We start from the raw sequence: 25,721 nt of genomic DNA on the forward strand, positions 1-25,721 counted from the left end.
GAGATTTAGGTTTGCTTCAATCAATACTGTTGGTTGAAATTACCAACTAATTCATTTGTTGTCTTTTCTGTAGTTTCAACAAATATTTCGTTTGAAACAACAAAATCATGATAAGTTTAAACGAACAAACAAGTTTGAAGAAACAAAAACAAATTGTTTGTATTAACCACAGGAGAGAACAACTCAAATTTAGTTGAAATTAAATAAAGATCCTGTTGGTTTTTAACAAAGGGATCAGTTAGAGCTAACAAATTTTATTTTGATTCAACAATGTTTCTATTTAAAATGTAAACAGAAGTATTTGTTGAACTAAACCAAATACATGCTTTCAAAAAACGCCCGTTTCACTTTGAAACAGTCATTCGCCATTTAACTAAACGTATTGTTGATTCAAACACTCCTGATTCTTCTGCGTGTATATGTTGTTTTTCATTTTTCCGGCGCAGTTGACGTTAAAAATATGGCTAATTTTATTGTCAATAAAGACCGATAGTATCAAACAAAGAAATGTTGACATTTTCATAGAAAATCAATTAAAAAATATTCTAAAGGTTTAAGAGTTGAACATACACAATGCTATATTTAGAAAGATGAGTTCTAAAGGTTTATGTAATGAAAGAAAAATTTTAGTCTATTGGATGACCCCAATTGAACTTCAAAAATTTGCATCAGTAAACTAAGAAATCTTTTCACTCAAAACTGACAACACTGATTCGGGTGAGATTTTCCACTGTCAATGATGAGCCACACACTACCACATCGAAACACAGCGATCTCACTTTTGTTCGATGGATGCATTTTCTAGGTGCACAAACCAGCGTAGACAAATTTTGATTGATTCGGTCGCGGTGCGTCGTGGAAAGAGGACCTGTTTGTGTCGAAAAGTGTTACGATATTTTTTTTGCTGCTAGCCAGTTGTACACTGCAAACGCGCCGTGTGTGCCGTCACTACGGTTTTGTTACGAAAGGAGGTCGGAGTTTTTTTTGTCGGTCGCTTTGGATTATTTCCATCTACCTACCTGAAAGTGCGAGTGCTCTATAGTGAAAACTATACGATTTTACGGCACTCAAATCCCTGACGCGAGGATCATATCGTGGCAAGTGACCGAAGGTTTGGAGAGGAGGTACCCCATTATATCAGCAGGAGGGACATTTTTATCGTCGAAAGTTTTCACAGTTTCGAAGCGTCATATTTTAGATCTATAAAGGAATTTTGCCCATATTGCTGTGTGGAATTTGCAACTCAGTTTGATTGATATCTAGGTAGATCATTCACGCGATCAGCGCGAATAGTATAACTCAGTGCTGCCTCTAATAGTCTCATATCTATCGCCAAGTAAATTAGAGTTAGAAAATAAAAATTATTAAAACAAACACATTCGTATAAATGTAAAAATTCCGAAGGAAGAATCGAGTTTCGCACCCACACAACCCTTCTCGATCAGTAGTGGAAGCGCAGGTGAAAAAGAGTGCAGCAAAATTCACTCAGCACGCGAAAAGTGTCGGTTTTTGTTCATTTTTCTGTGTATGTAGTATTGACACACATACGAAATACCGTTCCGTGAGGCGCGCGATTGTACACGAAAGGTATATCGGTGGAAGAGCAGCAAGTTTATAGTAAATAGAAGAAACACCGTCTGTGATTGGAATTCAATATAAATTTTGCGACCCAGCACACGGCCCACGGATTACCATTTTCGGGTTGGAACGGGCCAGCTGCTGCAGCAACAGATCGTCGCTGATCTCGGGCCCAACCCATACGGCAGTTCATCATGGAGTCGATGGAGTATGAAATGGCTCGCAATATGACGCTGTTGTTCTTCCTAGAGCGGCTGCTAGATCGCGGTGAGCCACGTACCCTGCACGATCTGTCGTGCCAGTTCGGGGCCCGAGGTTTCACCAAGGAGATGAGACAGATTGCCGGGGGCAGCCAGTCAGGTTAGTTGATCTTTTGTAGGTTCTATATTGTAATTATGTCGCAGAGTAACATTTTGGCCAATTTACCATAAACCTTCAATTATATTTTTGGCAAAATCCGCGTAAGCGATGAATATAAGTGTTAGATGCTAAACAAATGAAAAAGAATCAATTTACACAATCTGGATACAGCAACAGACACTTCTGTTGCTTTTTTGTGTGCAGTGTGGCCTCTATTAAGGGGAAAATCAGTTCCAGTATTTTTTTCGAATTCAAATTTTGGTGATAATTATTATTTCATTTTTGAGAGATATTTGGGCACTTCAGTGCACTTTATATTCGTAAATGTTGTATTTTTGAACCACACTAAGTGCCAAAATTTTGAGGCAAAAAAAAATTAAAAATTTACATCAAATATGAATACAGCGCCTCAAAATTACCCCAATGTGAAGTTTTCATCAAATTCGGGCCACTTTTGAGGTTTTGTCCGACTTTTGTATGGAAGGTGATCACTGTGCGTCATTTCGTCAATGCCGGGCGTATCGTACAGCTCCAACTTTTTCGGTCTTAGGAGACTTCCTTCCAGTTCCCTCGCACGTTCAGGGATGTCAGGTCCTCTTCCACTGCGTATAGCCAACGTGTACGTGGCCTCCAACGAAGTCGGCGTCCTCTTCCTGTCTTCCTGCTGAATATTGTTTTTGTAATTCGTTCTTCCGACATTCGTACCACAGCCCTTTGCAGTCTGCCTTATTTTATCTCTTTAGCAATATCGGTAGTTTTGTATACTTAGTACAACTCACGATTCATGCGTCTGCTCCACACTCATATTTAGCATATCCCGCCAAGTATTGTCCGCAGCACTTTAAGCTTGAAGACTCCGAATGATCTCCTATCTGTCTCCCTCAATGGCCATAAAGTGCGACGGGGAGGATCAGTGTATCGCATAAGGCGAATTTTGTTCACGTTTGCAGGCTTCGGGACCTAAGCTGGTTACGTCGACTGTTGGCAGCTGCAATTTGCCTTTTTACCTCACGGGAAACATCGTTGTCGCAAGTCGCAATTGTACCAAGATAAACGAATTCTTCGACCACTTCAAACACGTCATCATCTAGCACTACCTCGGAACCAACACCACTAGACCAGCCTCTCTCTTTACCTGCGTCCATGTAATTTTTCTTGGGTAGTTGATGACTAAGCCTATCCTGGCTATTTCCCTATTAAAAGCCACGAAGACCTCTTCCACCGCTCTACGATCGGTTCCAATTACATCAATATCGTCCGCAAAACCATGGAGCATATGCGACCTTGTGATGATAGTTCCGTTTCTTTGCACGCCAGTCCCCTGATAGCTCCTTCAAGAGCAATATTGAGCAGTACATTTGAAAGTGAGATTGAGATCTCATCTATAATCCGAATACTTGATTTTGAACCATCCAACGTCGCACGTATCAGTCTAATCAGTTTCGCCGGAAAACCCTGCTCTGACATCTGCCACAGCTCATTTCTTTTCACTGAGTCGTACACCGCCTTAACATGAATGAACAAATGGTGGGTCTGCAAGTTGTACTCCCGGAATTTGTCTAGGATCATCCGCAGGCTGAACATCTGATCCGTCGTTGATAGGCCCCCACGTAAACCAGCCTGGTATTCGCGAACGAAGGACTTCTCAAGCGGTCTCAGGCCGCTAAACAGGATACGCGACAGTAATTTGTACGCCGAGTTCAAGAGAGATATCCCCCTGTAATTAGCGCACTCCGGTCTGTGCCCTTTCTTGTAGATGGAACGATTGTCCGTATAGTCAGTTAGCAGGCAATTCTTCGTCCGCTCATATTCTTAGAGTAATGCGGTGGATAATTTGATCATAATTGTTCAAAGCCGTGTGGTGTCCGATAGGCTAAAATCTTTTTGCACAATTTCAACCAAAAAATAGAACTACTAGGAACCTCTTCCCATGTCGTAAGAGGCGACTAACAACATGCTAGCAGTTCCTAGGTCATGGTATTGCTCCGTACCGAAGACTTAACCTGGACGGAGCTTAAGGCTTTGCATCATAGCCTTCATCCTTTCTGTATTGAGTGAATCACTGACATACAGTCACCCTTTCTGATTCGCTATTCCCGATTGCGTACCAATGTTTTAGGTTTCTTCTGACGGTTGTACAATAACCGTAAAAGATGAAGTTTAATTCTACACTAATGACAAGATATATTATTATACCGGCTCTTACACGCCAAGGTATAACTTTCAAAGCTTTGATTTGAAAAAAAATGTTGGATATCTATTGCATTGACCTAAGATGAAGCTATCGAATTGCACATAAAGTTTTTTGTGTGGCAAGCGATCTGTAGATGTGTCAAAATAAGTCACTTTTTTATTAAATCTCGAACTGTCTACATTGACGAATTTTGACTTCTTGATGTCTCTTGAAGGTCTGACACTAGCTTTGTACTATTTTTGCTTTCCTAAACAGTGGTAAACTTTTCAACATTCCAGAACTTCACACCGTCCGAAAATGTAGGGCCATCAGAAGCTAAAACTTCGTAAAAACGCACTCCTGGTCTCTTCTTCAAAATCATCCAGTGCAGTACTCTGCGCCACTCTTTCGAATTTGAACCGCTTATATGGTAGTCGGTCTTTGCCAGTATTGCTCTTCTCCCATCCATTCTTCTTCTGGGCCGCCTACGCATAATAAACATGTCGTTTGCAATTTGGCATTTAACCCAATTATGGAAACGTGTCTGATAGGGATAGTGGAGATGCCAACTTGTCATTAACATTTCGCAGTAAATTTCTTCACATTCATTTGGAATATCTTTTATAATTTTGTACGTTTGCTTTATTCTGCAAACTTTGGAAATGATCATTGAAGTGGTAATAAGAAGCAATACTCCCGATGGACGGCTGTTCGGAGTTCGTTTTTTATTACTTACATCGATAAAGCTGATTTTCGTGACTGCAACAATGTTTTTTTCCAACTCAGGAAACATGAAAATAATATTAAAATTTAAAATAAAGAAATATGTTGACAGTCTGAATTTGACACTATAGGAAGGATTTGACATATCGAATTTCACGACAAATTATGCCCTGTCAGAAAAAATTAGGGCATGTTTTCTCGGTTTTCCCGGAGGGTTATTTTTATTTGACATAAACACCATCCATTGCATATAGTTTGTTTTCATTTTGGGTGTTGTCCTGATAGGCCAGATGTAAACAACCGCTGTTTTCCTATACATGGTCGCCAAGTTTACATAAGATTTTTTTAAAAAAACAAAAAAATCGTTTTTACGTACCACAACGAAATTTTTTTGGAATAATGTTATATTATGTATATTGGACCTAAAATTTATCGAATTGAACGGAAAACTATATATAGCTTAATGACCCAATTGGTTCAATATGCAATCAATCACGGGAAACTCACGGGCGGTCAACCAAGCTAAGCTAAACTAAGGATAATTTGGTCATAGTTGTTCATATTGGAGGTCAAACTTCCTCCATGACACTCTTAATACGCTCAAAAAAAATCATTTTCGCAAAAAAAAATCAGCTTCATATTCTCACTGTTGGTAATTTATAATCTTATTTTAGTAAAAAGATACAAAAAATATTCAATTTAAATTTCATCAGAAATACATCTATGAATATTTTGATTATCCAATATGGTCATCATGTTGAACCTGTATACTTCCTACGGAAAAAATCCCCGTCGTACTTTTACTTTGCTTTAAATTGAGTGATTTCATGTTTTTCTCTAAATTATGTTTATAAATTACCAATAGTAAAAACAACAACGCTGAAAAAAAATTGCTGAAAATTAATATTTTTTTCCATTCAAGCCAACTGGAACAAATGTTGGCAGCACCCTCTCAGATTTTATTGAAACTTTCGGTACATGAGAACTTTGTCACAAAAAGCCACTTTGTACACTTTGTTTTTCCAAAAAATGATCTAGACTGTCTTTTGAAAATGGTCAAACTTTCTAACATTTTTTTTCAAATGGCTATACCCTAAAATGACAAATCGTACAAAAAATGTTGTAGGAGTGATATTCACAAAATTAGTCAAATTTTTGAATAAAAATATTGAAAAAATTCTTCATGGACTCCTACACTGAAAAAAATCGATTTCAAAAATTTAAAGACGATTTACAAAAAACCTCATCTTTGATTTGGATGAAATTTTGTTCCAAGATAGGTAATTATGTTCCCTACTACGGTCAAAAATTCAAGTTGGGTACTTTCAAGGAAAAAAAAAATTATTTGAAAAAAAAAACTTTTCCTAGTCCAAGCTGCATTTTTTTCAGTGTATTTTTATCGAAAACCAAACCAATAAAAGTAGTAATCATCTCAGAATCCAATTTCCAACTGCAACTTGCCTGATACATGCAAAAAGTATAAGTAGCGAATTTGGTATAGCATCTCGGACTGTACTGGAACAAGGCCGAAGGGATTCGTTTAACGGAAATCTGGTACTAGAACACATAGCGCACGACCAGACAGCATGTTTAATATCGCGATAACCGCCACCACAAGTGCAGAGACCGCTCACCACGACCCCAATACGCCGGAGATGGGCATTCTACGTATAATGATTGTGCATGACCCGAGATATCACCCGAACAAAGTCATGACCCTCATCCGTTTTCTTGGACCAAGGTTTGTTGATACCTGTGGGATTCCTGAACTTCCATAGCTCGACGAAATTTGCCAATTTTCGTCCTCTGAGAAGAAATATTTAAAAACTCGTTGAAGCTAAGCGTTCTTTCATAAATATCACCTGCTAATGCCTTAATGTCCGCCTTCTCATTAACCGGAATGGAGTACTGCGAAAGAACTCAAACTAAGGTAATCTGGTATGATTTTTCAGAGAAAGAGCTAAGAAACTCCCATGTTTTCTCCGGGAAATAGAAAGAGTGCTTTCCATGCTCCATCAAACGGAGAGCCTCCTGTAACTTGAACGATGTAGGCATTGTCGTTGATAGGTAAATATAAAACCATCAGTTTTGTGGGGAGAATGTTGGCAGCACAGCCTCTTTTATGATTACACTCGCCACTACTGTCAAAATAATTAGCATAAAAGCGATGCGTAGCTGTCATCATGTGACGAACGTTCCGTGTGTTCCAATTACAGGATGAATCGAATACACAATGTAAGCCCTAGCCACCAGACGAAATATTGCTTCTCTGATGATCCGTCCGTTAAACTGTCGACGGACCGATGCCAATAATCGCGTTTTTCAGCTTTCATCAAAATTTTCATTTGCTCTTGTAGCGTCGCGTATACTGGGAAAAAATCGAGCGATTTGACGTTCAAAAGTTCCTTTCGCGTACACTTCTAAGCAATCTCTGCCCACCACGATGTAGGAGACTGTTCACGGTTGTGCGCGTCGGGTAGTCGTTTCGTCTGACCTTTAATCGTAGTGCAAATGCATTGTGTAGGGGAAAATGTAGGGACTGACTGGGTTTTTGATATCCCATGTGGAAATTCCTGCTAATTTCTAAGATCCTTCAAGGAATACTCTCAGGCCTTTACGAGGAAGCTTAGGAGAGAAAACTGATTTTCCTCTTTCGGAAATTTATAGGCACATTAGAAGATGATCCCAGAATGGGATGGTCAGACTCTTGCTCTTTAGTGTACAAGGAAACGTAGAAATTAGTCGTTCTCGGTGGCGTAGCGCTCTTTTGCATTTCTTATCGGAGCGGTCCTTAAAAGAATGTTTCATCTTGCCCTCACATAATTTATTTGCGGGATTAATCGAAAGATAAAGCGGAGTCTCTCCACATGATTTCATGATTTTCTCCGCATTTTCCACAGCGTGCCTTGTTTCTACAATAAGTCGCTGTAGGCACAATTGTTTGCAACGACGGCAGTTCATGCCTCGCGGCACAAAAAGGCGAACAGGTAAACTACCTCCGTCCAAAATATCAAAGTTTGGAAGAGCAGATTCGGCGAATGGTTCGAAATGAGGCTGACGGAAAATAATTTGTTTTCATATACTCCTTGATTTTTTTTCTGAGCGCAATTGCTTGCGAACCAGAATTTTCACTGACCGAAGCAAAGGGTTCTTGAAGGAGCGAACCCCATACTTTGCAATTAGGCCCCCTGTTGGAGACTACACCATCAATCTCTTCTTCCCGGGTGGGTACATAGACAAGATACTTCTTCGTACACGGTCAAGAGGTATTTATCGATGATGTTTAATGGCTTATCTTTGCCCTCATCCAATTTTGTTATGAATATATACCAAATTAGTTACTGATACCAGCAGTTGGGAAATTGGATTCTGAGATGATTATGACTTTCACTGGTTTAGTTTTCGGTAAAACTAAACTGAAAAAAAATTAGTTTGGACAAGGAAAAGTTTTTTTCAAATAATTTTTTCCTTGAAAGTGCCCAACTTGAATTTTTGACGGTAGGTAGGGAAAATAATTACCTATCCTGGAACAAAATTTCATCTAAATCAATGATGGGTTTTTTTTTTCGTAATTCGACTTTAAATTTTTAAAATCGATTTTTTTCAGTGTAGAAATCGATGAAGATTTTTTTCAGTATTTTTATTCAAAAGTTTAACTAATTTTGTGAAAATCACTCCTATAACATTTTTTTTGAACGATTTGTCATTTTTAGACTATAGCCATTTGAAAGTTTGACCCTTTTCAAAAAACAGTCTAGATCATTTTTGAAAAAAAAAACAATGTATGCAAAGTGGTTTTTTTTGTGACAAAGTCTTCATGTACAGAAAGTTTCACTAACATCTGAGAGGGTGCTGCTAACTCGGAATACGATTTAGCGCGAAATTCGTTATCATTGAGGAAATTCGACCTCTAGTAAACGTCAAAACGACGGGTGTTTTCATTCAGTTTTTTTTTGGTAAATTTTCAAAAATATTTTTTGGCCATTGTACTAGTTTTTGGCCATTGTACTGATTATTACCAACTAAGCATGAAAAAAGTTTAAATAAATTATATTCAATGTAATATACAACAATTACTACTTTTTATCATTTTTTCCGGGATAAAGCAATGTTAATTCGGCGAAACTGTGAAAGTCGCTATATTTCAAGTGATTTGTGCACGTGATTTCGATTGTAATTTTAATAAAAGAAGCAGCTTGAATTTCTTACTTTTGCTTATATTTTCAAGATCGGATTGGGGCTTTATCGCACGAGGAACTTTTTTTTACCACTCTAATACTGAAACGTTATTTGGCTTTATCTAATTTAAAGGGATCCTTCCCGAAGAACGGCCTATGTTGTATTGTAATGCTTTAAAACAAATAAAGAATTTTGGAATGTTGTAAGCACTATCTTGTCTTCCATGCTCTCAAAAAAAATGCAAACATCTAATCAACGGGTAAGTTTCTAGCTCATTTTCCTGCTCTTAAGCCAAATAAAAACTTGCGACAAACCTGACAAACTGTTGCTCAGTCAATGTCGAGCAAAATTCCTTTAGCGCCGATGCACAGTGGGACGGAATCAAAAGAGCAGGACATTGATATTTGCAACGAACCTATTGATTATGGCATTTTGATGTCTTCGGAAAGGTTTCTTTATTTTTTAAGTAGTTTAATATAATGTTGGAAAAATTTTATTTAAGGGGGTATATACGCAGATAAAAAATAACTTTGCAAGTTGTTGCCAAAATTGATAGTCATGTATGGAAAGTTTGTAGACGAAATGATTTTATGAAACTGTTGAAGCAGCGAAATGGCTATCTGTTAAGCGAAAAAAGTTATTGGGTTAAATTGAAGTACATGCCGGAATACCCCCTTAAAAAGTGTTTTTCACTGTAACTTTTTTATTTGATTTTTAACAGTTTCTCGATGTTCTAGAAAATTGTAGATGCTTTCAAAACACACCTTTTTGCGGAATAGACCAACGCGCTATTTCGTTGTTTTTACGGTGTATGTCTGTTTTTTTTGGTTTATTTGGGCTAACTTTAAGGGGCTATGGTTTGTAGAGTAGCAGGTAGTAGCAGCTAGATTTATTTTTTTGATGTTCAGCAAGAAATATCCTATTGATACACAATATAACCGAGTATTCTAAGTAACGAAATACCTTGTTCATCCAATGACGAAGAAGATAATTGGCAGGACACTGATGACTTATAAGCATGTTAATAACAAAAAAAAACTTTGAATGTCGGAATATATGGAATGAACTATAATATTTCGAATGTTTATTAATTTCGCATAATAGTTTATTTTTCATGCTTAATAATACAAATAGTTTATTGAAGCGCTAGTCTATTTTTCCCCGCATTATTCCAAGGATTCTATTAGATCCCGCTATGATTTATATATGTATCAATAGGGTATTTCTTGCTGAACATCAAAAAAATAAATTAAGCTACTACTACCTGCTACTCTACAAACCATAGCCCCTTAAAGTTAGCCAAAAAAAAAAACAAAAACAGACATACACCCTAAAAACGAAGAGATAGCGAGTTGGTCTATTCCACAAAAAGGTGTGTTTTGAAAGCATCTACAATTTTCTAGAACATCGAGAAGCTGATCAAATCAAATAAAAAAGTTACAATGAAAAAACACTGTTAAGGGGGTATTCCGACATGTACTTCATTTTCACTCAATAACTTTTTTCGCTTAACAGATAGCCATTTCGCTACTTCAACAAAGTTTCATAAAATCATTTCGTCTACAAACTTTCCATACATGACTATCAATTTTGGCAACAACTTGCAAAGTTATTTTTTTTATCTGCGTATATACCCCCTTAAATAAATTTTTTCCAACATTATATTAAACTACTTAGAAAATGAAGAAACCTTTCCGAAGACATCAAAGTGCCATCACCAATAGTTTCGTTGCAAATATCAATGTCCGGCTCTTTTTGATTCCGTCCCACTGTGCGACGCTAACTTAGGCCTGTCACCAGCACTGCCAACATTTTTTTCAAAAAAACTGGAAAAAGCTGGATGCTCGAAAAAAAATCCACTTTACCCTTGTAATGTTTAAATCAACGATTCAATGAACGTAATTTTAAGTAAACACGTATGTTTCATGCATTTTACTGATAATTTGAGTAGGTTTTTTGATATTGCAGTCCAAATTAAAAAAAAATATTAAAACATTCGAATTTGATTGTAATTGTAATAGTTAGTCGAATTCAATGGTTTTGAAGGTTTCAATCTACACATCCACAAAATCATAAATTTAAAAACATTTTCTAAACCTGAGGATGCGCTTAAACCTTTCTTCAGATACCACTATAGCAACTAGCTGAGAATTTAACAAATGTTCATCAAAATATTTGACAGAATTTACTGACACCTTTATGTTTGATTAAAATTCATTTTAAATCGAATCAAATTGTACATTCGCGGACCGTTTTAACCACAAGTGTTTTTTCAGGTTATGGTGGATTAAAATCTTATTCTGGGGCACTCGACATCATCCCATGGCTTGCTTGAAAATTCTATGAATCAAGTTACATTTTGTGAGAAAAAACTAAATAAATGAATCTTTAAAAAAACTGGATAAAACTGGCTCAAATTTCAAAGAACAATTTCAAAAAAGATTTTTCCGGGTGTCAGTTTGACTGGATGTTGTAAAAAAACTGGAAGAATCCAGTTTAAACTGGAAGGTTGGCATCGCTGCCTGTCACTAAGTTAGTGTCGGATTCTGATGAGAGGAACTCGAAACGCCTCTCCACTCCAGTAATCGAATTTTGTTATAGGTTTTGTGCTCTTTACGCGCAAAAGTGGTTTAAAACAAATTTCTCCTTAGTGGCGAAAAATAATTTTTACCTAAATTTTCGCCACTAAGGAGAAATATAGCATAGAAAAAGGTTATTAACAATAAAATCTTAACCCGTCAAATGGCAGTGTTGGGCATTTTTGAGGATTAAATGAAATATCTGTTATTATCGTAAGTTGCGTTGTTTTTTTGGTTTCCTCATTACAAAAACAATTTACAATAACTTTTACAAGCAAAAAAACTGAGCAGCAAAGGTTTAAGAAGTAGTAAATATATTTATACCAATTCGTGTCCATCCCATCGATTGTAGGCCAAGTAATTAACAAAATAGTGCGAGATCCTCTCTCATGGGACTAAAATAGGCTCATTAATATATACGCTTTTTAACACTGATGTGATCGACTAGATTTTCAGGACTAGAACTGTAGTGAATTAGTATTTTTGCGTATAATACAAGCAATATAAAGTATAGTAACGCATTGTCCTTTTTAAACTAGTAGATCTATTCGGCTCGTTCTTGCTTTGTCATCATTTTCACATTTTTCAGTTTTGAGTAGATGAAAATTCCAAGTGAACCGTATCCTTAGAATTTCTTAACTCGATTTTAGGGCCGTTCGATTCGCAGGGAGCCACCTGAATAGCCGATCGACCAACAAATACGACACAGTTTTCTAATTACGACCCAATTTTCCTGCATTTATCAGGCTCCTAGTTTCGCCCATTGGCCAGTCAGAGCGCCGACATATTTTATGTCATGTAACAACTTATTTTATTAATGCTCGATATCCGCCAGCCACTTAGCTTTTAGTGCGGAGTACGGCTTCTGTTGCTGTTTGCTCCGGTTTCACGGTTTTTTGCCCATCCGGATAAATGGTAATTGTAATGGTGATGTCTTGACTTGGCTGGTCGGTTGACTCGCGATAATAGCCCCGTAGCGTTTGATCCGAGGAAAATTCTCCACTTGAGCAGGCTGGTGCGTTGTATGTATGTACGCATCATGTATCCTGTCGAGCCCTCGGCCCTATCCACCTGTCCGTTGTTTTATATCGTGCTTTTTTATTGTTATAGTTTTACCACGTTAGAGGATCGCGTTGATGTGTGCCTACTTAGTTGATTGCAGCCCCAAACGAGCTTCTATAGGTGCGCTTCTACGTTGTTGCTATCTTCTTTCCTGTTGATGAATGGTGGTATGAGAGTGCAAGTTGTTTCTCTAGCGTCGCTGACACCCAGATAGTTGGGGAAGTTTCTCCACTACATGCGGATATCGTGAGCCATAGGCATCTTGTTCGTGGTAGTTTTCTCTCATCGATCAATTTTTACCCAATAGCATAACCATTTCCAATCATATTAGAATACAGAACCAATCGTAGTCAGTTGTTAAACATTACTCTAAAGCTAAGTCAACTCTAAAGCTAAGGAAGTGAAACTCCACGGAAAAACACTGTAGAATGAAAATGCGCGCCTACAAAGTGCGCGCATATATAGAGGTGTAATGTACTCATGTCTATTTCTATGGACCGCGCGGAACGGAGCCGAGGGCACGGAGGAACTAATTGACGGCGGAAGCATAGGGAGGCAAAGTACAATCATTGGTCATTTGTCGAAACTTCGTTCGTTCATTATCGTCATTGCCAGAGGTTTGACTTCGTCTTCGGAGTCCGATAATGAAGAGATACCGTGTGTGTGCGCGTGTTTCTTTTTGCCTTGCTAACTTATTTTGATCGCAAAGCATTATTGGCTATTATGTTGTTCGATACGTTACGAGTAGTTAGATTAGGACTCCTTGCAAGTGACGTTACACACATCTTTATCTAGTCATATAATATTTGCAATAAGGGCTCATCAGGTGCTAAGGAGATTTTGTGCAAAGTGGCCGAATATCTGATGATGATCAATACAAAATAATTGTGGTAGATTTTATAGGGATTTGTGGAGACTCAAGGAATTTATTGTAAAACGAGATATAAAAAGCATTTACCTTTTGCACATGAGCTGGAGCAAAAGCTGTAACTGTACATTGATCCAGAACGATTCAAATCAGGTTAAAAGTAATAATATCGCATATGTCGCATTTTTTCCATATCTTCGAGAAATTTCTAGCCAATAAAAGTACCTCATTTAAAGATTGGCATATCAATGACTAATCCAACCGCTGTAATATCTGAAATTTGCGTTTACAAAAAAATACTATCCAGGATCGGAGTCTTAGTAAATATTATAGTGAGAAACTCTCGAAGGCACTTGTGTGTCATTTTGTTCATATTATTAAAATACGGAAAGTTTTACTTGGAAAATTTCAAACAAAAGTTTTCATTTCATAATAATTTTCTGTAAACTTTGCAATTTTCTACAAAACAAGTCCTTATTTTCAATTGGACGCATAACGCAATTTCAAACGGCTATGTTCTTACTTGTGTGACAGAGTCCTACGTGTGCTTGGCTCTTATGTCTCCTTTCAGTTTATGCACAAATCTCGTAAGGTAGCAACTTGGGACCCCTACTGTTTGTATTGTTCTTCTACGATGCTATTTTGCTGCTTGGTGTTGGTATTCACCTTCAAGAGGTTCTGGACACATTCATTAGCTGGTGTCCTAGAAACTGGCTAATTATTAACATCGAAAAATGTCATAACTTTCCAGTGCATGTTCAATCCAATACATTACAACTACCAAATCGATGGGCAAACTCTAACTAGAGTTGATTGCGTCAGCGACCTCAGCGTCTTGTCAAACGCGAACCCAAGCTTCAATCAGCATCGCACAGCTTTAATTGGTAGCAATCCGACAAGTCGGCTTCATTTCTACGCTTCGAGCCGAAATTGGCTCCCCGAACATCCCTGTCGCTTTTTGATTTTCGTGTCTCGTTTCGTTTGCTATGCTCATCCGGCTTACTGCAACCTAGATTCCGCCACGTGACATTTGGATTCCACGAACCGATAACAGCTTTTATGCGAATGTTCTCCACAGTCAAGAATCTGTTCGATTTTGGTGTATACAAATTCGCACAAAAAGTTTCACGGTCTTGCGTTCTTCATTTTTAAAACTTGACTCCTGCTATTTCTTAATACTATTTTTGTCACAGTATTAGTGATGTACTGCTGGGAAAAAATCCATTTCCCGGGTTTTTATTTTTGGGATTTAACCTGGTTTTTTCCCAAATCGTTTTAACCCGGACGAAACCTGGGTTTTTTCGTTTTATCGAATTCAGAATGTTTGTTTAGCGTTTTTTAAGAATCTTGCATACAGATTTAAGCAATTGAAAATTAAAGTGGCATGGATAGAACATGCTTTACAAAACCCATTTCAAATATCTTAAAATGTAAAAATCGAATGTAAACATCAAGCGTAAAAATCGGACAGAGATCCTTCAGCATGAGAATTGCCCGAAAAATTCGGCAAGGAACCTCCAGCATAATTGGCTCGCAAGAAAATCCGTATAACGTTAGATTCAAGATTGAAAGTCGGATAAAGAAGAGTCCTTTGTATGAACCGAATATTTTTTTTACGGTTTTTATACCGAAGGTTTTTTTTAATCGACTCTTACACGGAAGAGCTCCTGTCCGATTTTTATATTCTAATATTTTTAAAACGGGTTTTATGAAGCATGTTCTGTTCTTGCGACATCTATTTTCGGTCACTCATTTAGTCCGCAGCTAACAATTTCAGCTCGTAATATGCAGAAAGAGACCGCACCGCAATCAGAATTCCCACAAATTGCAATCCGAATTCTTTCGGATTGTGGGGGATTCGCAGTAAGAAACGCAATCGACTTAGCTTAGCTCGTGTTGGAAAGCTATTTAAATACAAAATTCGTGAAGAAATGTGAAATCAGCGATCAGACAATGATTAACCCTTAAATGCGCAATGTTGTTTTAAAACAACATCCTGAAAATCGTCTAAAAATTATTGTATTAACGTGATATAGCTGTTAGACGATTTTCACAAAATTCTAAAAAAATTGATTTGCGCCTTTAAGGGTTAAATCGAGAAAGACTAATCAGAATTTGTAGATTCAAGCCAATCTTAATGACAATAAAGCTCATAAATAAAAAAAATGTTAAGATAACAATACATTAATGTTAAATTATTAAAACATCAAAAATTTCAAAAAGCCCAAACTTCCCATGAAAAACCCGTTTTAACCGGGAAAAAACCTTGGGTGTTTTTCCCCAAAACTATAAAAACCCGATTGGCTGCATCACTGCACACTGACCACAAACCGGCATCGGGCAGGTAAGCGGTGTTAGATGTGACCCTCTTTTCCGACAGCATTACGCATGGGTTGGTAAATTAGGGTGTAAAATACGAAAGGTTTTTTTGTATACAAGCTTGTATGAAAAGGTCGTTTCGAAATGGTTAAATAATGTGGCCCTTGGTTTGTATCGAACGAGCTCGAACCGTCGTTATCTAATCTCATATCGTAATCTCAAATCTCTGAACTGGAACCTCTACGAAGAGTGCTTGACGATTAGGTTTTATAAGTGAAAGATATCGTGGATAAAACAAACTTACTCGCAGTAGCAGCATATCAAGAAGCTTATCCGTTTCGAGCTATGCTTGGAATATCGAACTGACTAAACTCAAAATTATATGCAGAAAAGCTTGCAATCGCAGACACAGCAACGGGTCGGAAGCATTTAAGTCGGCTCCAGGGCTACCATATTCACAGATTTTTTTGTAATGTCACGGATTTTTTTTCACAATTTTTGATCACAGATTTTTTTTACAGATACCAGATTTTTGGCATGTTGATTAAAATTTTACAGATTTCCGTAAATTTTTGGGAGTATTGTAATTTTCACAGATTTTTTGGAATTTGATCACAGTTTTTTCCGGTTCTACAGATGACAAAAAGATTTTTTTGACCGAAACACAGATTTCACTGTGGTATCCCTGGTCGGCTCACAGTGCTTACATACACTTTTAGGAACGTGTCCACTGGAAAACAGACAGAGAAAGAATGACGGGAACGGTGAGAATGAAGAAATGGTGAAAATTCACCTTTTCATTGGAAACACTGAGAGAAACAGTGATAATGAATATCTCAAGCCTGAGCGCAGTCCACTGGACCTAAATATAGATAACGAGAGAGGTTTGGCCCGATCAAGGAGAGGGGGAGGTGAGGATCCGCTTATAGGAGACAGTTAAGGTCGATAGGTCAATTAGTAGGTATTGGAGGCTGTGGCGGTGATCACGATACTGTCGGAAATATGTGATGGAATCATCACAGTTCCTCGATGGCGGAGTGGTTAACGCAGCCAACTAGAGACTGGGAGATCGCAGGTTCGATTCCTGCTTGAGGACATATCTTTTCTCAGTGTTTCCAATGAAAAGATGAATTTTCATTTTTTCATTCTCACCGTTGCGGTTAGGGATCATCCATAAATGACGTAGCATTATATGGGGGAGGGGCGAGTTTTGTATTTTATGATGATGTGTGACGACAGGGGGTATGTCATGTTACGTAGCTTTTTTAAAGGGATATAGAAAAGAATTTTTAAAAAATTTTACGGTGACAAGTGGGGCAGGGTTACCGTCAAGCTACGTAATTACCAGGGTGTATTTAGAGGTTTGTGACGAAATGCTACGATGGGGGAGGGGATGTTTAAAATCACTCCAACAATGCTACGTCATTTATGGATGGTCCCTCATTCTTGCCCTGTCTGTTTTCCAGTGGACACGTTCTTAAAAATCTTTAAAAAAGGAAAAAAAGACTCACATCAAAACAAGAAATATATACTTACATAAATGCCCTTCAATCGTATGAGCGAAGTGGTTGGACAAACCTATGCACAAATGTCTCAAGTCTCAACGTGGCTAATAGATTGAGTAAGTCCTTTTGAAATCGAAAGAGTTCCATGTGAGCTCAATTAGAAATTTGGAACTGCTAAATCTGGTTACTCGTCAGACGAACATGCGGTACTTAACTATATTTTATACACATACACACACACATTCCATACTGTACAATACCTCCACTGACGGCCACCCCACAGCTCTTTTCAGGTTGTTCTGATTCTAAGCCAAACCAAATGCTTCGATTCCATTAGTTCCCATCAGCTTAAAATGACACTACGTTTGACTAGGGGTTTGCTCAGGAACACAAATTATGTCTCCGTTTTGAAGCTAGTGTTAATCCGGCGCTAGGCTTAGTCCTGTCACTAAGTTAGTGTCGTACTCTGATGAGACGAAGTCGAAACGCAAATTCCATAACTAATTCTGATTCCTGGGAATTCGCTCGTAGAATTGTATTGTTACAACCGAATCGATCAAACAGACACTTCAAAGTTTTGCTTCACATAAGTCTACGGATACCCTCAAGATGATGTTTCAAACTTCAACAAGATCATAGGGACTCAAACCCATTGAATTTACATATTCATTGTTAGATCAAAACTGGCATACAGGTACCTTGTGTGGTGGCGTGGTGCGTTCAAGTTAACACCTACAGCGGCTCAAAAGGCACTTTTGAACATTGAACCACTATATCTACAACAAAAAGTATTTTCTTTGGCGTACCTGCTGTTTTACGGTTACTAATCTCTGGAACAGTAACCTAATTGATCGTGCAACTACCCACACAAGACTGTGTCCCCAGGTGGTTACTACTATACGAAGGTTTTTTACAAAGTTTTCGCAATAACCCGGTTTTTTCGCTCCGATTTCGCATTTGAAACGGTTTTAGCGAAAATATTGTTTTAAGGCGAAAGACGATGGGTGTTTTCGGAACACGATTAACAAGTAGTAGCCAAATATCGATACCTCATATCTTTTTAAAAACCAAGATGGCGATTCTCGATTTAGTGGAACTCAAAAAAAACCCGATCATCATGGGCATATTTGAAATAAGCTTGACGACTGTTCGTCAAATATCAGTTTGGAAAATCAAGATGGCGACTTCCGGTTTAACGAAAGTCTTCAAAATCCAACGAATATGGATATTTTTGGAACCAGCTGGACGAGCAGATGTCAAAAGTCGATGTCTGACGTAATTTTCAAACCAAGATGGCGACTTCCCAGCGGAATTCTCTATAACCCAGTCAATATGTCTAGATATTTTCGGACAAGGCTTTGACGAGTAAACGCCAAACATCGATGTCTGAGTCTGTCTTGAAAACCAAGACTGCGACTTCCGGTTTAGTACAATTCTATATAATCAGGACATTATGAGAATTTTCGGAATATTGGTGATGAAAAGAAGCCGAATATCAATCCCGGAAATCATTTTATAATCCAGGATGGCGACTTCTGATTTAGCAAAAATCTCTTTAACCTTTAACAGGGAAGGCCTGAATTTATCAACACGCGAATTTGTCTGCCCCCGATTTTGTCAGCTTTTTTGCTAGATTGACGACATTTTGTTCTACAAAATGGATTTATACATTGATCTACATCACGCAATCATCAATCTCGCTACTATTGATAGGGTTAACTACCTAAAGTGTCTCTTATACTTTTGAAATATTCTAGATACCCAGTTTTGAAGAAAAACTAACAAGAAACACCAAAGATTGCACTTTTTAGCCGGTTTGATGGCTCTGCCGTTCTTATAATTCAATAATTGCATAAAGTAACGCTCCGAGCTTCTCCCTTCCCAAGGTTTAGGGGTTTGACGGTATTGCAAACATCATCAAGCATCAATTGCCTTAAGATGGGTATTGCATTACGCCTCGATAGTGGTGCATCGAGGAGACCGAGAGATCTTATGCGCCTTTTTTATGTTATATGTTGCTTCATACTCTGCATCCGCGCATACCAACGCTAAACCACTGGTCTATGCGCGATGTCGTGGCCGACTGGCGGATCAACGTAGATGGACTTTTGCTGTGTGCCGTGTTTGCAAATATTGTTCTATTGGTGGTATTCGTGGACGGGGCTCACGGAGGGTCATTGTGTGTCCATTTATCGGTCGACTTCGTCATCGTGCATATACCAATTAAATTAATTTAATAATTAAATTAATTTAATAATGTAGAATAAGTAGAAAACTATTAGTTGTAACTTTGTGATAATCGTAGTTTTTCGTACTAGTGTACAACTGTTATGTGCTAGTTCGTCTGAGTATTTGTGACAGTTGGGTCAGGGAATGGATGCAGAACTGACGTATATGATAGAATAGTGGCTAATACTTCTGGTGATCAATCTGAGCTTTTGGTTCCATTCATTCGAAAAAATCGGGTTGGATAAATTAGGGTAAAATAAATTTACCGACGCACGCGAGTCATCCATTCCCGGCCAGCATAGAATGATGAAAGTCTAACAGCATGCAATTGTCGTTAATGATAAATATACAACATTTGCTACATTTAGACGAGTTTGATTGCATGTTACATATGTTTTTCTATTCTACTTCATTAGTCTTTTTCTTTTGTGCATCTATTAGTTTGCTTTTCCATTATTTATGTATAGCAAAATAGTATTGTTCAATTTATACACCTCTAGTCAAGCTCTTTGCATATTTTTTTCTTTATTTGGCATGTTATGATTCCTTTTATTAGTATATTTCTACTATACGCTATCTATACTCATATAGGTACAAACGCTCGTGTCCTTCGCGATAACACAAACCTGGCCACAAACGCGACCATGCAATTGCAATAATCCACATATACTTACGCCCGCGATTTCGTCTACATGAAAACACCCTGGTAGTTAAGTAAAAGTGGCATCTTTAAACTTCCAAACGCGGTCTCAAACATTAACCCACCACTCGCGCGATCATGAAACGGTCACGTCCGAAAGTTTCACCAGTCTGGACTAATGCCTTCAGTTGAACCAGTCAAAAGAGTGACGCTCATATTCACTAAATAACACGTTCCATGGTGACATGACCTAGAAATCAAGTTTCCCTATAGGGAAACGAACTACCATCTGTACCATACGCTAAAAATTAAGCATCAGATTCACGGTCCGCGTGCGATCAAACAAAAATACACACCACGTCATTATAAAATCGAAGTTATACACGCGAAGTCACATACACGTGACAAACACGTTAATATACAAATGCTTGAGCCATTCGCGATCATCCCCGGCATCTACACCCGCGATCTAGTCAACATGATGGCATCCCTATGATAAAGTGAATGTCTCAGCTCCTATAAATTTTCAAACGCGGTCTAAAGCGTGAACCTAAAAACTCCCGCACACACACGATCATGAATCGGTTACTTCCGGATGTTTCTATCCTTGATATCAGCAGACTAGGTCCATGCCTTCAATTGGATCAATTAAAAAAAAGAAAGCTCTCATATCATGACATGACCGAGGACTATCAGGAATGGCCACACGGTTACAAAATCCAGTTTTGTACACGCGAAATCACATGAACGCGAGCACACGTGACAAACGCGTTAACATACGAATGCTTAAGCCCTTCGCGATTAACAACGCACACCTACGTTCGCGATCGCGCAAACTTAATAACACCACGGTAATAAGGAGAATGTTTTAGCACTTACGAAGTTTCAAACGCTGTCTCAAACACGAACCAACAAACGTCCGCTTTCGCGCGCTCATGAATCGGTCACGTCCGGAAACCATTACTCTTTGTCCTAATAACTTAGGACAGTAGGATCAATAAAAAAAATAAAACTCATATCCCCAAGACAACATGGAAGATCTCACTTTCTTCTGGCATCTGAGCCGTACACCAAAATAAAGTATTAGATTCATGGCCCGCGCGCGATTTTCCATAAACACACGCAAATATGCGAAAGGCACACATTTATAAAATAGAATTTATACACGCGAAGTTACAAACACGTTAACGTACAAATGCTCGAGCCCTTCGCGATGATACACGCAATCGCGAGTCCCTGACGGGGAGCTCTTCCGAGAACCTAGCTCTACAGCTCCAGTAGGACAACTCTCGAAAAAAAAGTTTTGCATTCTTCAATTTTATAACTGGACTCCTACCTTTCACTTTTGTCAGCGGAATTATTTTAATTAATGTAATTAATGTAGAAGCTGTTATATGTAACCCTATACTCCGACATTATTACGTATGAGTTGGAAAACTGAGGTCTGCAAAACTGCATCTCGAAACGAAAGGCTTTTTGTATACAAACTTGTATGAAAAAGTCGTTCCGACTTGGATACAAAGTGGTGTCCCTGGTTAGTACGAAACGAGCTCGAACCACCGTTATCTAATTATAAGTACATCGCCTTAGATCATCGACACGTTTCGCTAGATATCGTCACATATGGTAATCCCAAATCTCCGCATTTCGATCTCTACTTTTTCTATATCAATCAAGGATGTTCTCGGAATATCCTTGATTGATATCCCTTGATAGCCTTAGGTTAATGGTGGGAAACTTTCAATAAATGGGTCTGATGTGGATGATATAACTCGACCGGACTCTGCACTGCCACTAGGCTCGTCACTTCTCACCTTAGCAGGTACCGATGTCTTGGTCAGGCGGGAGGAGTCTTACAGAGAATTATCGGAAATGGAAGCTATTGGGTTCAATTCCCGATTCTATCAAATATCTTCCCGGAATGGAAATTTTCTTGATGGACCCTGGTTGTTGGCGGAATATTCGAAATGTATCTGGTTACGTTCTTTTGAAGGAAAGGCTATGTCTGCAAATTGAGCCAGTCCGTTTTTTTTGTTAACTGGTCTTGTCATGAGTTAAAATATTAATTATCTTCTAAATAAATCGTTCAGCTCACATTTTTGTGGGGGTATGAGGTGGGACCATCATCATCAAACGAAGAGGGCTTGACGACTAGGTTTCATGGGAATTTTCAAACGAATTTATCTCCAAGGGACTTGGAAAAGGTCATGGATAAAACAAACTCACTCATACTAGCAGCATGCCTAGAGAATTGTTCGCTTCTAGTTACATGTGTTTCTAGAGAAACCCATTGGTGGAATGCCGAACTATGTTGACTAATACAGATATGTAGAAGATCTTGGGACGATTCGGAAGCATTTGAGTCGGCTGCAAAGCCTACAGAAATGCCTTTCTAAAAGTCTCAACGATTCAGTAGATACCTTTTAAATTGGAAGATTTTCATGTTAGTTCAACCCTCCGGAAGTCGCGCAAATGCCTCACTGAACGAGCAGCCGCAGCTGCTCTAAGACGTTCTCGCCAGATTTTCACTCAGTGCACTAGCGCGATTTTCGGAAGGGTAAGTAGTACTACTAATATCAAATATTCGCTTAACGAAGATGAAGTACTCAGCTGTTTTTTCGACACAAACTTGGCTGATTCTTGGGAAATTGCTTGTAGAATTATGACAACCGAGGTTATCGAATGAAAGGCTTTAAAATTTTTGCTCCGGCTAAGCCTCCGGAATAAGATGGAATAATTTCATTTCTACGTCAAAGATGATATGAATACTTCATTGGTCGAGAACCAGTTTTACCACTGTTAACTAATTGCACACATTTTAAAATTTATTCTTACGCTGCAGCTGAACATACCAATTATTGGTAAACTTGCGTTCAAACATAATTTTTTTCTATCGAGTGTGAGTCCAAAAATGCCAAAAAAATTGTTGCATTTTTTCTTGCACAATTGCAGTATTCCAGTTTGGATACTGGTTATTGCACACTCAATCATCAAGTATTATTCGTGTGATCTTTGTGAATCCGATTATGGAACTTCAAATCATCTAATATGTAATAATGTGATATGAAATGCTATCCAGTTGTTTAATTTTTTGATTGTTCAAACATCGACAGATCTATGTACATTGCACAGGGAGATGAAACTTGAGGATAAGTTTTTGTTCCTGATCAAATGTTGTAAAAAACATATAGGATTTATCAGTAGGGTTCATTATTCCTAAGAGAGTGAAGAATTCAGGCTGTTGCCAATTTTGTGTTGTATGAAAATCCTTTTGCTTTCATTTCCCTTTCGCTTCCCATGAGGAAAATGCTGAGACAAAATGACACTGCACAAATCTTCGAATTACCAAGGGAACAGGTTAATCGAGCCAATATATTCTGATTTCTGATAGGTATGTGTCCCTTTATGTACAAATTTGGGTTTCACTATTTTCGCGCCTTAGGAAGTATCAGCAAGTATAAGATGCCTAACATGTTGGCTAGCGCTATGACCATCATTTGAATCCCACAATTTGGGAAGAAGCAAACATCTCTCTGTATCAAAAATGTGCTTGATACAGCAAGGGCAATACCCATTTGCATTCGGTTGGCGGCTGACGTATTTTAGTTCCTCCAGCCATTCAGTCTGCTCCTGTTGCTGTCGCTTTTTTCAACATGTAAATAGGAACTCAGAAGGTTGAGATACTTTAACCCGCCGGATGCCACATGGCCTATAGGCTGATTTAGTCCGGAGAAAGATAATAGATAACCTAGTACAGCCAACGATAAAGATGGTATAGCGGATTGTTTTTTCCTTAAACCGAAGCTTACTTGCGAATTAAAGACGAGATTCTTATAACTAGATCATTGTACCACGACGGTACTTTTAGACCCCTTGCCTTCTTGAGAGTTAGAAATTGAGAATGCAATCATGTCTAATTGTGCTCAAATTTAGCAAATGGCCTTTCTTCTAAGCAATAATATTGTTTTGTATACTTTGTTAAATCGTCATCTTTTTCGATACATACATTACTTAATACCCTAAAACACATAGACGACTCTATTCGGGGGATGGGTCAAATTACCAAAGCAAAAGCTAAATTTAACCAGGCCAACCAACCTTCAAGGACACTGTAAAATCCCTAGAAAATATTTACCATAGAAACCCGAAAAACAAAGCCTAATCGACTGAATGAAATACATATAAGCGGAACTTCCATGTAATTGTGCGTTTTGCTAAAGATAAATCCCACAATAAGAAAATCACCAAATCGACAAAATACACCTGCCTATCCGTCGCACACGAAGTCCTAAAGGCCGCCTGAAGATGCTAAACGAGAGAAAGAGCACCCGCCAAACCGCAAAAGGTGACTTAATTTATGCAAATTCGAACCAAATAAACTACATGAAATATCGAATCAATATACCATCAGGCAAAGACTTGTGGCCTTCGCGTCATCATTGCTGCCGTGTTATGTAGCATTCCGCGAGTGTCTTGTTGGCTAGCTGTATAAACTTGGCTGGCTGGTAGGCATACCTATACAATAACAAACAAACAAGCGAGAAAAAAAAACACACTGCTACTGAACTGAGCTGGCAAAGTGTGTTTTGTTGCAGCACAATGATCCGTACAAGCAGCTCTCGGGACTGTGGGGACGTGGAGAGCGAACGGAAAAACGGAAAAGAAATTCATTAAAGAAAATCAATGCTCGATTTTGCGTGACTTTCATTTTTCCTGCTCATGCCACGACGTCGACGACGAAGAAGACGACGACGACCGGAGAAATGAATCAATAGATACATAACGATTGGCGTCTCCAATTGAGTAGGTAAGCTGGCTGGCTGGCTGGCTGCTAGGTGCTGCCGATCAGGTGGATCATGTATCTTTCTGTGTTAGAAACAGCTTATACCAGTTATCAATTATCGCTCTCTTTTTTTGAGGCGATGCACTTTGCACCTTACCAGGAGAGGCGAAAAATTTGCCCAGCAACGCCGTTAGGGTTACGGTTGAGCGGTGCCGGTTGAAAGTGATAGCTTTGAAATTCGAACTGGGTGTGCAAACTTATTGCTCTTTAGTTTTTTAGGTTTGAAGCGAAAAGAGCCGTATTATCGCGGGTTATTTCAGGTATGGGTTCCATAACTAAAGTTTAAGGCGAACAGCTGATCGTGGTAACACTTTCGGTTTCGGGTTTATTGTATGTCAAAGTTAATCAAATGCAATGGAATGTAGCGGAGATGAAAGTATATTACGTGTTTCTGCGAAATATTTGTAGTTTAGTTATGTAATGTGATGTCCCCTGCGCTGGCGATACAGAACTGTTATGTTTGCGCATTGCCCACAAAGGATTCTATGTTTATAGTAACGTTTAAATAGCCCGTAATTATCTTCTACAATTAAAATTGGCTACGAAGTCTGTCGAAATAAAAGGGTTGCTTTTTGTAATGCATTCGTTACGCTGTTGTATCGCAATGCAAAAAATCGTTATTTTATACCTGCGCAAACAAAAGTTTGACAAAATCAGAGGTAA

At 38.3% G+C, this 25,721-nt stretch overlaps 1 protein-coding gene across 3 annotated transcripts in view; it reads left to right on the forward strand.

Annotated features, from left to right (window-relative positions):
• The first annotated feature begins 795 nt into the window (after positions 1 to 795).
• LOC131693784 (uncharacterized) overlaps positions 796 to 25,721 on the forward strand; it is an 80,728-nt gene continuing 55,802 nt past the window's right edge. The window contains exons 1-2 of one of the 3 annotated variants that reach the window (XM_058981914.1): positions 796 to 1,124; positions 1,534 to 1,938. In XM_058981914.1, the coding sequence (XP_058837897.1) occupies positions 1,773 to 1,938 (166 nt within the window). In that variant the 5' untranslated portion in view covers positions 796 to 1,124; positions 1,534 to 1,772. Of the gene's footprint in view, positions 1,939 to 25,721 lie in introns of all 3 variants that reach the window. The other 2 variants (XM_058981913.1, XM_058981915.1) reach the window with 2 other exon arrangements.

The sequence above is a fragment of the Topomyia yanbarensis genome, chromosome 3 (assembly GCF_030247195.1).
Source record: "Topomyia yanbarensis strain Yona2022 chromosome 3, ASM3024719v1, whole genome shotgun sequence".
NCBI classification, from domain to species: Eukaryota; Metazoa; Arthropoda; class Insecta; order Diptera; family Culicidae; genus Topomyia; species Topomyia yanbarensis.